Here is a 15,022-nt window from a genome sequence, read left to right as displayed (position 1 = left end):
GTATTAACATTAGTAAACACACGCATAGCCGACGGTAATATTAAAAAAATTGTATTTTATTAAAATATATTTATTGTAATATATTCGTTAATTGTTCAATATTTTTGCTATTTATTTCGATCATTTAATATCTGAAATATTTCATTCCTATGTAATATAAAAAATAATAATCTACATAAAGGTCTGTTCATACTTAACAGCACTGCACGAATCCGTTTCAAATATGTCATTTTATTACATTTCTATTCATATCTACCTACACGTCACGTTCACAGCACTTTGACCGAGTGCAAGGCAAAATCGGCTTACTTATACATTGCAGGCCATGACGATACGGCGCAATATTGCTTACGTCGTATTGTCGAGTACTTACAATATGAATGCACACACGTGCATTCGTAGCTACGCGTCAGAATACAAGTCTGTTTCGTAGCTAAGCGTCAGAAATTCGTTCGCGTCAGAATACAAGAAAAAAAATGTTTCGGCGTTTATCGAACGAAACATTGAGCACCCGGGTAGCAAAGCCCCAAAGGATGCCAAGCTCCACGAAAAAAAAATATATATCGACAGCTTCCGTCAAATAAAACTTGAAATAAATTTGCAATGTCGCCAAAGCCAAATGTATCGTGTGCAAAAGTATGGAAAAAAAGCAACAATGGCAGAAATGTAATGCACATTGACATGTATACATGTTCAATAACTAATATTAGATAACAATTAAATAATTCAAGTCTTTATAGAGTTACATCAGTTAATAGGTACATATATTACTTTAAGATATAATTTAAATATAACTACGACATTATTATTTCTGACAGTGAAAATTTGATGCAATGTGATGAGTGTCGTAAACATAAAATTTTAATATTTTGGGTTGGGGGCGCAAACTTTGGATTTGCATTTGCAATATAACAATTAATAGGAAAAATATCTGACTATTGATTCCAATACTCACTTTGAGCGTAACAATCCAAAATTTTGAGTTAAAGACCGCAAAAGCCAAAAAACTGTAAAAATCGCGGATTTTTTTAAACGCTCATATCTCGTAAACGATCACCCACCAACAAAAATCAATATCATATTCGAATTCAGTGGGTCAAACTTAGTAAAGATTGGTTAGTCTCCGCTCTGGTAACTCAAAAACGTGATTTTTTGTTGCTCAGTGTAATTACGTGAAGCTCCGTACGCTTTGGTAATTGAAATTAATTATTATTATATAAGTCAAGAGGCCATCAAATAATAAATTCGAACTAAATTGTAAGTGGTTATAAGATCTAATTTATAATTTCGAAAGAGACTTTGTATGTATGTATGTAAGGTTTGTTAGTAACCGAAAAACAAATCAAAGTTTCTATGACGACGATTCGATATGGTAGAATATTATTTTTTTTGTCGATTCAAATAAATTTAATAAAAAAAAATGAATATTTACTAATAGATTCGCCATATTTAAGCTATTTATATTACAAATACTGGGCGAAGCCGGGTAAAACAACTAGTACAATATAATTTAAAAAGGAATAAACTAGATATTTATTCTTAAAATTTCAATTAAGCAAAAAAATTCATATACAATAATATCAATAAAAATGAAATAATAACAATAAAATGGACACGGAAAACGTGACGAATTTCATAAGAGATGAGCTGTTTTGTATAGGTAGGGATGCTGTGTGCAAGGCTGCGCGCGCGTGTGTGTATGATTTGTAATGGCGTTAATCCACCTGTATTTGGCGGCAAAGCGAAGGACTTTTCAGCTGAAAATGTATTGGTGAAAACGACCCTGACCCGTACGCCCACACACCGACACTCCACGGTGACGCAACCTTTCACCTCTTAAACGCTTCGCAAATTATTTTTCATCAATATTAAGAGATGCGATATGTTGGCACCAATCAGATGCATACATACATATACATATCGGTACCAAATTTGTTTTTTTTATCTAATATATAATTTCGAAAGAGACTTTGTATGTAAAGTTTGGGTGGTAGAATCCGTGACGTAAATTTAATAAAACAACAAATAAATATTCAAATAAATTTAAATAAAATAAAACTATTCAAATAAATGTAATAAAATGTTTACTATTAGATTAGCCATGTTTAAGCGATTTATATTACTATTTGTAAGCCGAGCGACGCCGGGTAAAGCCACTAGTATATAATAAATAACAATCCAAATCGAATTCAGGTAAATAACATATGCTGCACACTGTCGTTTTTTTACACGTAAAAATATAACTGTTATTTTTGTGTGAATTATTATTGCTGTAAAATAAACTAACAAAGCTGAAGTCGCCCAACTGTGTGTGTTTTATTGTATTTTAATTTAAATTCAAATAATATTTTACTGGCGAATTCGGTACGGTTGGAGTAGCTATAAAAAGGATACCAGAAAATATTATTTGCATAAAACAAATGATAGAACCCGTACCAAATTATTTGCATTTACGTTTTGCGATTATAGTTAAATTATTCCCTATTCGGAATAGGGAATAAGCCAATTTCAAGTCGAACAGGAACGACGACATCGATATCGATTTCGATTCATTTTTCAGTTCCGGATCCGGATTCCTTTTTTCAGTTCCGGTTCCGGATTCCTTTTTCAGTTCCGGATCCGGATTCCTGTTTCAGTTCATATTAGATTAGCCATGTTTAAGCGGTTAAAGCCACTAGTATGTTATATTATTTTATTTTATTTTATTTTATTAATTGAAAAATCAACAGACAGGATGTACATAGATATGTATAAAAAAACATATCTATATAAATAGTAAATAAATAATATATGTAACATCCGAGTCCAATAATAGATTTTTACAAAAATGAAAAAGATAAATATGAGGAAAACAAATTAAAAAGTAAAGGATAAAAGCATGACAAAATATGTAGAACATTGCATAATTAAACTATAGTATTAAAATATTTGGAAAAGGTTATAAAATAGAATATAAGAAGAAATTGAAATTTACAAATATAAAACAAATGAAAAAGGTAAATACAAAATAAACAAATGAAAAGGAAAAGAATGAAAGCTATAATATGATTAAATAGCACATTACATAACTAAACTAAAGTATAAAAATATTGGAAATATTGGAAAAATAGAATAGGAGAAGAAATGAATCAATCGGTCAAGATTCTCTTGATGTTAGACCTGAATTGATGTAGGGAAATACCAAATAGATCAACCTCATTATAGAGAGTAGGTACATTTACAGAGACTTTTCCGAGGAATGAAAATACCCATGACAATAATACGCCGTCATACGATAAAAGCAAATTACATACTTGTAAGCGTTTACATTTATATGAGATTTATATTCACAAGAGAAGACACATCTTGCTCCATAGTATTATAAATGGGTCTGGGTCACTGCATTGAAAGTCGAAAGCCGAAAGATCGAAAATAATGTATGCATGGTAAACGGTACTATATATGTATGGTGATACTACCCGCTCTTCATATGTATGCATGGTAAACGGACTATTTCACATCTTGTGATAAAAATCGCGAAAAATCTTGGTTTTTCGACTTTCGATAAAATCACTTTCGTTGCAGTGACGGCCACCGAATATAAATACCTACATACATATGTATGTCCATAGTAATCAGTGGCGTGCCGTGAAAATCTCTCCGTTGTTATCGCACAACTTTACTTACATACGACTCTCGCAGACGTAAGAATGGCTATGCGATAGAAACATATATTTGAACGTAATGAATTGATAAAAAAAATTATATCGTTTAAAAACACTTTTTAAGCATTATGGTTTAAAATGTATTCATTGGTATTCTCTCGGCTATTGGAAAACACGGCATATTCTGATATTCACATTACATATGAGCCGTTATTTTTGAAAGTGGCGGTAGTTAAATTTTTATTTCCAAAAACACTTTTTCTGTTCGACTTCATTTACAAATTTTTGTCACTTCTTTTAATTCGATGTGTCCAGAATCTTGGAAAAGCAGAATAAACTTATTACAGTCCACCGGTATTTTTAAATATTGTTTATTATGTTTAATGTTTTGCGAAATATTTCTCGAAATGAAGAAAAGTGGACTTATGCCTCCTTCAATCATAACGGCGCATATAATGTAAGGCTGAATGCTGATTAATTGATATGGTAACTAAGTAAATACATACAATTTTCCAACATACATATGTATGTACATAGTTTCTATCAGTTCTCGCTAACAATTCAAAGATTTTTTAATTAGCTTTCTTTGGAAAGGCGACAAGGGGGATGGAGGCAACTCAAATTTCAATAGAAAATTGTATTGTCATTTGAAATATTTACGATCATAAATTTTCCAGTTATTTGGTTCTGTGCACTTATTCATCTATTTACATATGTATTTAATTACATACAACAACAAAAAGTTAAATAAAACCATGTAATTAAATACCAAATTTATCAAAAATTCAAAGCAGAAAAAATAGATATTTTTCTCATAGTGCTCAAGCGTATTCTGAAAAATCATTTGCCAATTTGAGAAGAGTTTGATTCGTTTTCAGCACGCGTACCGCCAGTTCTGAAAGCTATGCGACATGCGTGACCTTGAACCAGATATCTCACCTCCAGCCTTGGGGTGAGATGAGCTCGCTTCTTGGAAACGAAATCAAATTTTTCTCGCCAGAGATCAATATGTTCGTTCTTTCACTGTTGCATCCCTAGTGATTACTCATCGGAAAATTCTACGAATAATTTAATACCAACACACACACACACACACATACGCTTTTTAGGGAAGTTCTATTCAAAACAAGTATCCATATCCATATTGAATAAGTAAAAGTCGTTCTAAAAACAAGAAATTTCAAAATACCTAGTAACTGATCAAAATGAAAACTTTAGTTTTTAGTAGTTGTTTTCGTTCGAATTAAGGATTTTTACGATTTTCAAGTATCACTAACCTAATACTGGCCGTTGACCCGGCAACACTGACTACTCCAATGGAAGAAGTGTCCAGGGGTTCCAGCGCGACAGCTTTTTTCTTCTTCGCTGGGTTAAAATCTAATGGGTCACAGAGCGATCCCGTGGCGCAATGTTGGTCATTTTCGTATGTTTAATGTTGTCGCGAGCAGGCTGTGATGAGTGTGAGGGTTGTCGGCGGTATGGCCCACTAAGTCCCGGGCTGGATGAAGGTGAGGGTGAGGTTGAGAGAGTAAGGGTGAGGGTGAGGGTGAAGCAGTAGCACGCAGACGCGGCGTCCGCTCGCGTTGCCTCAGCAACTGGATCTCACCCCGGACACCACCACTCATACACTCACTCTCTCCAACCAACACATTCTCATATCGAAAGCCTCTTTTCTACTTGCTATCTCTTTTCCGCAGCTCAACATTTCAAAAACAAAACTTATATAATTTCTTATGTGAAGGCAATATTGTAAACACTTGAATGTCTGGATACGGTGGGTAGCGCTTTTTCTATTACGTGATCAATTGACGGATAGTAGAATGCCTCGTTAAATTAGTGTGTGAGCGTATGTTGGCATTAAAAACATAATATTCATATATTGTATATAATATCGCTGTTCTGTATGTGTGTCTGTCTGAGATAACGCTCGCCGTACTATAATAGTCTTTTCGATTCGACATACATACATATGTATGTACATACGTCGGTAAACGGGTTATATGATATAAAGTTATATCCCAAATAGCGATTCATATTTGGGATATAACATATATCCCAAATATGAATCGCTACCAGGATAACCGCCGCTAAGAACATCGCTCGCGCGGTTTTCCTATCGCACGAAAATTCGTCGCACAGGGAAATTGCCGTACAGAAAACTACCCAAATATTGCTCAATAAATGCTTTTTTATATACGAGATTTGGGCAGTTTTCTGTACGGCTTTTTTCCTGTTGTGACGAATTTTCATGCGATAGGAGACCGCGCGAGCAATTATCCTGGTAGCGATTCACATTTGGGATGTAATCACCGAACCATGTACGTCACAGCTAAGCCACTGCCAAAACGTATATATGAATACAATAAAAAAACTCATATGTATACTAATTGCTACCAACGTTACCTCTTGGCAGAGAATTTACCACCATCTATTGACCATTTATTTAATTAATTAATTTTTCTATTGAATGTTTTATATTGTTTACATGTAGGTATATATAAATATATTTAAATATATATAAATATAACAAATGAGGAGAGAGCTTGACGCGATATCCTGCCATAAATTATATTATTTTAAGCCTTCTCACACCCCATGGGGTGCGCGCACTCCCGGTCAAGAGCCACTGGTATAGAGTACAGCATTTGACTTTTTGTTGGAAAACGGTAATTGGACTATTCGTCACATTGCGGTGGTCACAAAGACAATTTTTGACATGAAAATCGCGAAGGAACAATATTTGGCACTGAACGTCTCGTTAGTATGATAGTTATCGTTAGAATGATGGACTTTTCGGCTGTCAGATGTTCCGTTATAGATATGTTAGCGACTTTGTGACGAGTAATTTGTGACCTGTAATCACCGAACCTTGGAAAACATCCATTGATACCTAAACAAAAAAAACGGCACCCCAACGTTAGCGCGCGGGACTTAGAAAACTGCCCAAATATTGCTCAAAATTGACGAAATCTCGTAATAAAAGTATTTGCTGAGATATATTTGGGCAGTTTTCTGTAAGACAATTTTCCTATGCGATGAAATTTCGTGCGACAGGAGAGACGCGCGAGCAACTTTCGTAGTGGCGGTTATCGTGGTAGCGATTCACATTTGGGATGTAACCCGTTTACTATTTTTTATTATTTTTGAAATTTACATACTTAAGATAAGTTTTCTGACAAAACTACATCTTATTTCAGATTGATTGATAATTTTACAAACGTATCCATGAAATTTCCATCAATTAGAAAAAATAATTATTTGTATGGGCATTTCTCCACTCAATCGTTAAATCGTTCAATTGACCTTCGTCAATCGCTTAGTCGTTGAATGTTTGATTTCCAATCTTATCGATAGGAAATACGTAGATTTGACACGATAATAATGATATAGAAATTTCACCATGTGAAATTTCCCACTTTCGGGTTGATATATAATTCGGGTCATTGAAATCCCGACACCTTCGATTTTAAACTTTTTATTGTTTTTGAGAAATAGAGATTATTGGAAATAGTTATACCTATTTCTTATGGTTCCGTTTACATGTATGTGTTTTAACTATTTAAAATAAGTGTTTTCAATTTATAATAGTTGATTTTTTTTTAATTGAATATAAAAAGTAATAATTTGTGCGCTAAAATCGGCGCGCTTAGGTCGCTGCACCCATAAAAACACAAATTCTAGTCTAGGAAAAAGTTTAGCGACACGTGAAAACAAAAAGTTTTACAAAATGTTGCATTTTCGAAAATCTAAAAAGTGAGGATGAAATTTCAAGGAAAGAGAAAGATGGAAGATTGATTGCTTTTTCTTCTTCTTTTAAATGTTTAATTTCAATCCTACTCAAAATGGATGACGTTATATTCGAGCTAATACGGTATTTTGAAGAAGAATTAAGTTTATTCGTATAAAATCGATATAAATTAATGATTTTATTCTCCATATCTAAATAAGTCCACATAGTAATGCACAAGACAATTTATCGTTACAACAATAAAATAATTTAATCTTTGTAACAGAAATTCTGGTATGTATTGTCTTTTTGAAAGAAAATGTAAAGCATATACGAAATACATATATAAATAGATAGTCTTGTAATCGTGCGCTCGAGATTTTGATCCCTTATCTCGTATTATGGTTTTAAAAAATAGATGTTTTTTGTGTATTAGTGTGTTAATATGTTTCCAGAGATCATTCAAATACCATTAATCTTATCGCAGTGAAAACCTGCATTGGTTAGTGAAATTATGTCAATAAAATTCTTGAAGTCACATTATAAATTTTATTCAATTAATAAAATTGAAAATAGTGTAAAGGCTATTTGAAAAAAAAACAATGATTGGCATTTCTGATCTTTTAATTCGAACAAACCAAATTGAAGATCATCAATTATATAATGTATAAGAAAAATAATCTTTAAAGGAAATAAAATAAAGCTTGTTCCCTTATAATAAAGCAATAAAAACCATAATTATGCAATATAATTAATTTAATTTTGATATGTATAACACATAAAAAATAAACACATGTGTATATAAGTATTTTTAAATAAATGATATACAAAAAAATAATTTTACAAGTAAAACTTATGTTAACATCAATAAACATATTGGGTTATCGGAAAAGTCATAATGGATTTTTCAGTTCATATTCAGTTTCATTTAAAAATCAATATTTCAGTTCATAATTAAAGTTCAAACTTTTTCAAGAACTACCGTCATTCACATCAATGTCACAGTTACTTCGTTTGATAGCTGACTGTTCTAGAATCATTCTAGAAAAAAATTAGGCGACTTGGGTGAGTTTTGTAAACTAGGTGGAAGACGAGTTGTGCATTTTTTTGGCATATTTGACCGTTTTACTTCTGGAAAAGAAAGGAGACGTGCCAAATGAGACCACATACGAGTTTGATCACTCGTCAAAAATTATTAGAGCTTGGTTGGAATGTGTTACCTCACCCATCATACTCCCCTAACCATACATACACCGTAAGACTTATTTTCAAAACTCCTTGCGTAATATATCGTTCAATTCAGATGAAACTGTAAATCAGCACCTTGTTCAGTTTTTCGCAGATAAAGATGAGTCTTTTCTATGAACAAAGATTTATGAATCTCATTGAAATATGGCAAAAGGTTATCGAACAAAACGGGCAATATATCATTGATTGATCTTTGTTCTTTATACATATAAATGACCTTTGAAAAACATTGAAAAAGTGCGTCATGACTTATCCGATAACCTATTATATTTTATAATATAAGTAGATCATATGATTAGATATAAAATAAAGATAATTATGTAATAAATTTACATTACTTTTATTTTTAAGTTTATATAATATTTCATGATATTTTTTTAATGCATTTTTGTTTTATTATTTTACTATCAACTTATCTCGCTTGGTTCAGACGCTTTGAATTTTAAAGGATTAGATACTCGAAATATATTGGGCAACATTGCCGCCAAAGTTGCAAATACATCTTCTGATATTCCTTGGGGAACAAGAAACTGTATATTTTTCAATTCAGATCCTCCCCATGACGCCATTTCAATCATGAAACCTTTAACGCATTTCAAAACTAACTCGGCACGTTTAGCACACCAGGCAACAGTCATTTCCTGTAAAATAAAAATATAGTGAGTAAACATGTTTTTATGCAAAAGCACAAATTATTAAAATTGAAATTCACCTCCAACATATCATGTTGTAAAAGAACGGGTAATGTTAACGTAGTGACATCATTAGAGCATGCAGCTTTTAAGACATTGCGTAGGCCTAATATAGCAGGATGTCTAGAATTAATATCACCAGATCTCAAAGACGACTCGTCGGCAATTAAATGAAATAATATATGAACTTCAGCCAAATTCGAGTGCTTCGTTACATAAACATCACCAGTTTGTAGAAATTTACTTTCTTTTACTTTCCTATGAGATGCACTATCTTGGGAACCCATTTCCATCATGTTTTTTAATCTTTGAGCGTTCCTCAAAACAACCTTAAATTATAATAAAAATAGAATTATTTTATATCACAAATATGTATAATATTGTATATGTGTGCATGTGAAGTTTGTTGTTTACTGGTTCCTTCACATCAGTCATTATTTTTTCAAGCTGATCTTCCATTTGGGGAAAATGAAACTCAGTGCTTTGTTGGCAAGCATTGTTGATTTTCTTTGCTAATCCAGAATAATGTGGTGGTGGAGAATCTGTCATTATAACCAATCCACATAAATCACTGGAATATAATTCTAATGCTGTCTGTAAACGTCTAGATGTATCCATTGTTCTATACATTATAATATTAAATCAATCATTAATAAACACAAAAGAAACTTAAAATACAATTAAATTACACAGAGATAAAATTGTATTACTGGTTATCCAATTGTTTGATACTACAAAATCGCATGACATCAGCAGACATTATTCTGATATTGTGCATCTGTTTTAATTGGGATCCTAAATGGATAGTAAAACTTTCTTCCAATAAACGTTCTTGTTTATTAACAGGAGCCGATAATTGTTCGAGTGGACTAAAATCTAGCGTCTGATATAGTGGTGAATTTCTAAAAACAAAAAAAGTAAATTGTGAATATTAACTGCACAAATAATTTTAAAAACAAAAAAAGAACTGCATATTCAGTACGTTGGTGTTAGAAGAGTAGAATTTGTTTGATGGTCTTCTAATATTCTCATTAGCCAAGATCTATATTCAGCTTTTTGAGCTTGACGTAAAGCATCAAGTTGAGATCCCCATCTTCCAGCAACCATACTTTGCTCTTCGAAGTGTTTGCCAGCTAAATGGTTAATCTCATCTTCAGTAGTAAATTTATGCAGAAGTTTCATCTTCTCATCCATTTCACTCGCTTGACTGAAATTAAAATATTAAAACTAAACATTGTATATACTTGGAACAAATTAAAAGATAATATTATGGGGTAAATAGAACATAATTTTACATACCTATTAGTCATTTTAATCACATCTTCGTCCCTCTGACGCGTTACATCTTGCACCTTGCACGCATATGAGCTTTCTACTTGTAATATTGCCACCAAAGCAGGAGAATGAACGAGTCGGTGAAATGCAGCTGCGAAAACTTCCTCATCAGTAGCACCCTTTTGTTCGGCAAATTCAGACACTTTATCTTTGTAACATTTCTCCCAATTTTTAACTACCTCTTCTACATCAATCTCACCAGATTTGGCTTTCTCGATAAGATTATCATTGGAATTGTTGAAGTACTCTTCCGATTGATTTTTGACAAAATTCGAAAGAGCGTCATTTAATTCTAAAATTTTGAAGTTAGGATAAATTTTATGCGATGATAAATACACTTTTAATATATTTTAAAATACTAGACCTTCTTCGATGAAGACGGGAATGTGAAACATGGAAATGAGTCGTTGGGTGAACTCTTTCGTGCAGCCTTTGAAAGGTATTTCGATGGGTACTTCCAATTCATATTTGAGTTCTTTCACAGTACACGTCGGAAATGAAAAATTAAAATTTACAACACTTCGACCGCCGTCAGTTGTCATTTTGACAGTTGACGGCGTTCGCAAAATTTTGTGAATTCGCAAGTAGCCATTTCAATACTATTGAATTTATAAAATGCCAAATACATTCTTATCCATTTATATATATGTAATATCGAATACATTTATATTTTATGTAATAATAAATGTTTGTCGAATGATGAAATTCATGTAATCATATTTTTTTTAATAATTTAAAAAGTAGTATCTTGGTGCTTGGCTAAATTTATAATGCCAAATATATTTTTTTTTATTCAAAATAATTGTATTTTTTAAGAACTTAGCTTTATGTGCTTATCCTTTGGGTTAATATATTATTAATTTCCTATTCGATTTATTCGATGAGTTTTCAACATATGTAATGAAGTTTTTGTTTTGTGGATTTTAATTTTTTTGAAAATGAAATCTGATAAAGGTATTTTTAGATAAGTCATTATGGGTATTTTTTATTACAATTAAAATCAAAACAATGTATATTTGTATGCTCGTCTCGATTTCCTTACTATTTACATTTTTAGTAGTTTAAATATATGTATGTATGCATAAATTTCAATAAAATTAAAATGATTGGAATTTATGGTAATAATTTTCATTTTATTTAACTATTAATTGAAAGACAAAATAATAATTTTTGTAAACAAAGAAAAAAATCTTAAGACTTCGTCACAATGGAATTGAAAACAAAGAAATCTAAAAAAAAAAATAATTTTTAAAGTTTTATTAAAAAATCTTGATTAAAAACCCCTGTTTTTTTACTGAATATTTTTCATATAAAAATATGAAATGGTCTGGAATATTTTTTTATTTATAATATTTATTTTTAATTTTTTTTTTTTATATTTATTAATTCATGAGATTTTTAAATAAAAAATAGGAAATGAAATTTTTTCCTTCAATTTGTAGAAAAATTAGGTATCGGTCTGTGCACTATTACCACGTAGTTTCAATTTATTGCTAACTTCGGCGATAAGTAAGACACTCTGATAGAAAATGTGAGATGGATATATTTTGATGAAATCCACCAGCAGAAAAAATAAAAACATGCTATCGAGGTCACAAAGCTTCTCATTTTGAGGGTTTTTATTTTAAGTCTAAAATTCAAGCGATCGAGAGAGTATCGTAGTGAAAGAAATAGTCGGAGACATGGACGCATTTGACGGTGTTAGGGCGGTCATGTGTCACGAGTAAAAAATGAATAGTGGTGTGTCGGCAGTGCAGTGCAGAGCCGCTTAGGCCGCCGGCAACATGGCCGATCGGGAGCCCAACGGAGTTTTGAGCAGACCTGATCAGCTCGACCTTCGACACACCACCTCTTCCGCAGCTCCTGCTTGTGATTCTGCACCACCACCACCGCTACCGCTACCACCCTTCGCTCTTTCGACGGACGATTCAGGTAACCCTCCATTCTGCACCCTCCGCACCACCACACCCTCTTCACCACCATCACCTCCACTCAGTGAGGGACTCGGACACGACCATTCGACCATTCGACCATTCGACCAGTTGCTTGGCATCCTGTCACCGGTCGCTGCTCACTCGTCACACCCACGTTTCCACTCTTCGGTTCGAAACAGTGAAGTGGCAGATTCGCCGAGTGACGTATGGTCCGATTTGCATATCACGCACACACAGCGACAATGCTGGATACGTTCGAACTAAGTGGTGAGTGAATCCGAAGAGTGGTCCCTGCAATCGCTGCAATCGCTGCAATCGCTGCAATCGTTGCAATCGTCGGCGATCGCCTCGTCTGGTCGCGTCGACGGGCGAAAATAAGACAGCCTGCGCCTGCGGCCGAACCCGCTCGTTCGAATTCGAAAAGGTCGTTCGTTTTTCTTTGGTCTAAATTCCGGAACGTTTCGTGACCTTTGCCGTTTATCGGATTCCGCTCGAAATAAATATTGCTCACAGTTGACACTTATGGACGAAAGTTCCCGTGTTTATATAATTGTGTAAAAATCGTTATTGTACGTTTGTATTATATATATACATATATACAACGTACGTAGTCCCGTATGACGATGAACCATTTTTGGAGTGTTTTCCGCGATGTTGAAATCGATTTTCAAATTGTCACTGTCTTATTCAAAATGGTGTGAGAGTCGCAATCCTATGTAAGATTGATTTTTAAACTAACCACAGTACATACACATTTAAAAGACGATGTTGTAACGTAAAAAAAAAAAAAAATACGATTTTTAAATTTCTTCGATGTTGATTTTGTTTTAAAATGTATTACCGAATGTATTTGTCATTTGTTTTTCGTTACGTTAAAAATCCATTTTTTGATTATTTTTTAATAAGATTTTTATTTAACATCTAATGAACCGTTTACTCTAACACGTGTGAACATATGATATTGATGACTCATTATTATGACAGATATCGTACATACATATTATCAATAAGCTTTGTTTATATACAAAGCTTTACCGAATCATAGTGTATAGATATTTATTACATACATCTAAATATATAATTTCGAAAAAGACTGTATGTATGTAAGTTTTGATTCGTGGAATCCGTGACGTTCAATTTAATAAAAAAACAAATGAATATTCAATTATAAATTTAATAAAATGTTTACTATTAGATTAACCATGTTTAAGCGGTTTATATTACAAATATCGAGCGAAGCCGGGTAAAACCACTAGTATATAATAAATGAAGACGATGTGCGAAAATATTACAGGTATCCAACTTATTATGAAAGTGTATCATAAACCCTTACATATATACATAAAATTAAAGCTTTTATTAATTTTTGATTTAATAATTTTACTGCCGATTTTTTTTAAGCAAATCACACCTACGTCTAGTACCCAACTTTATGTTTTGGTTTCCACATTTGGTATTTATTCTATAAAGGTTACCAATCGTCGATCTCTAGGAATATGATGGATGACAGTTGCACAATGCAAGCACGATGTGAAATACTGATGTTCATGGATTGAACACATGTACATACATATATATCGAGTGTCATCCCTTCAATACAATTTGAACGTTTTTGGAAGGATGGCAGTGTTCTTTGCATGTGTGTACACACTGAGATCATCGTTTGTATACGTCAATGTAAATGAACCACAATGGTCTATTTTTAAACTGATCTACGTCTCATGATGTACGTACGAAGAATGTCGCACAGCACAATACACACATTCGTACAATAAAGATCTCAAAGTAGATACGAAATATTAAGTACGTACTGATTTATTTTTTTCGAATATAATTTCAGGTGTAAAATAAATCTGGCTAATGACCGGTAACGCATGAGAAAATTGACAGTGCACGTGACAAGAGGCTGGCGCTTTTGCAACGTCGTCACAATTGTATATTTTTCAGTTGCAGCAGCTCTAGCGGCAACAGCTGACTAATGCCATTTAGCGTTCCCCCCAACATTGTATTGTAATTGCGATGTGTACTGTTTACTCAGTGAGTGACCCTATTTCGTGGTCGCAGACAGACTCCGTGGGCAGGGAGTCACATTGACGGACAGATATACCCTTAGAATTTTCCTCCCAACACCACGAGAAGCTTATAGAGTTTTCCACGTGTAACGTGTAATTCGTCATATAATAACGCGTTGAATAATCTCGTGGGTGCAGCCTCCTCCGAAACCTCGTTCTCGCCTACCTATAAATTCCACATAATGGATTTTTTAGCGTTTCAAAGATCAAAAGCGATGCATACGACTGGCGACGAAGGCACTCCATATTTATATATATATATATTTTTTTTTTGTAGACTAGATCAAATTACATTCGCTTAGAATTACAAATTTACGACGTTGAAATTTTCAACGTGTTTCAAAGTTTTCAGGTAAATTATGTAAAACTA

The 15,022-nt window shown here is 32.9% G+C and overlaps 2 protein-coding genes across 3 annotated transcripts in view; one reads left to right on the top strand and one right to left on the bottom strand.

The window, feature by feature from the left end:
* Window positions 1-8,111: 8,111 nt before the first annotated feature.
* Window positions 8,112-11,247, bottom strand: LOC143914297 (FERRY endosomal RAB5 effector complex subunit 3). Its single transcript, XM_077434464.1, has 7 exons — window positions 11,011-11,247; window positions 10,611-10,938; window positions 10,294-10,518; window positions 10,022-10,213; window positions 9,726-9,933; window positions 9,332-9,640; window positions 8,112-9,260 (listed from the first exon to the last, which is right to left on the bottom strand). Exons 1-7 carry the CDS (start codon window positions 11,186-11,188, stop codon window positions 9,027-9,029), a joined length of 1,674 nt encoding a protein of 557 aa, XP_077290590.1. The 5' UTR covers window positions 11,189-11,247; the 3' UTR covers window positions 8,112-9,026.
* Window positions 11,248-12,318: 1,071 nt separating this feature from the next.
* The window catches only part of ens (MAP7 domain containing protein ensconsin), a 138,078-nt gene continuing 135,374 nt past the window's right edge, over window positions 12,319-15,022 (top strand). Inside the window, exon 1 of one of the 2 annotated variants that reach the window (XM_077434902.1) lies at window positions 12,319-12,578. Coding sequence is in view for 1 of the 2 variants with exons in the window: in XM_077434901.1 (XP_077291027.1) it covers window positions 12,431-12,578 (148 nt within the window). In the remaining variant the exon portion in view is untranslated. The remainder of the gene's footprint in view (window positions 12,579-15,022) is intronic. The other variant, XM_077434901.1, reaches the window with a different exon arrangement.

Source organism: Arctopsyche grandis, chromosome 7 (assembly GCF_051622035.1).
Source record: "Arctopsyche grandis isolate Sample6627 chromosome 7, ASM5162203v2, whole genome shotgun sequence".
NCBI classification, from domain to species: Eukaryota; Metazoa; Arthropoda; class Insecta; order Trichoptera; family Hydropsychidae; genus Arctopsyche; species Arctopsyche grandis.
Note: the sequence above shows the minus strand (reverse complement) of the source record. Positions and strands in the feature narration are given on the sequence as shown.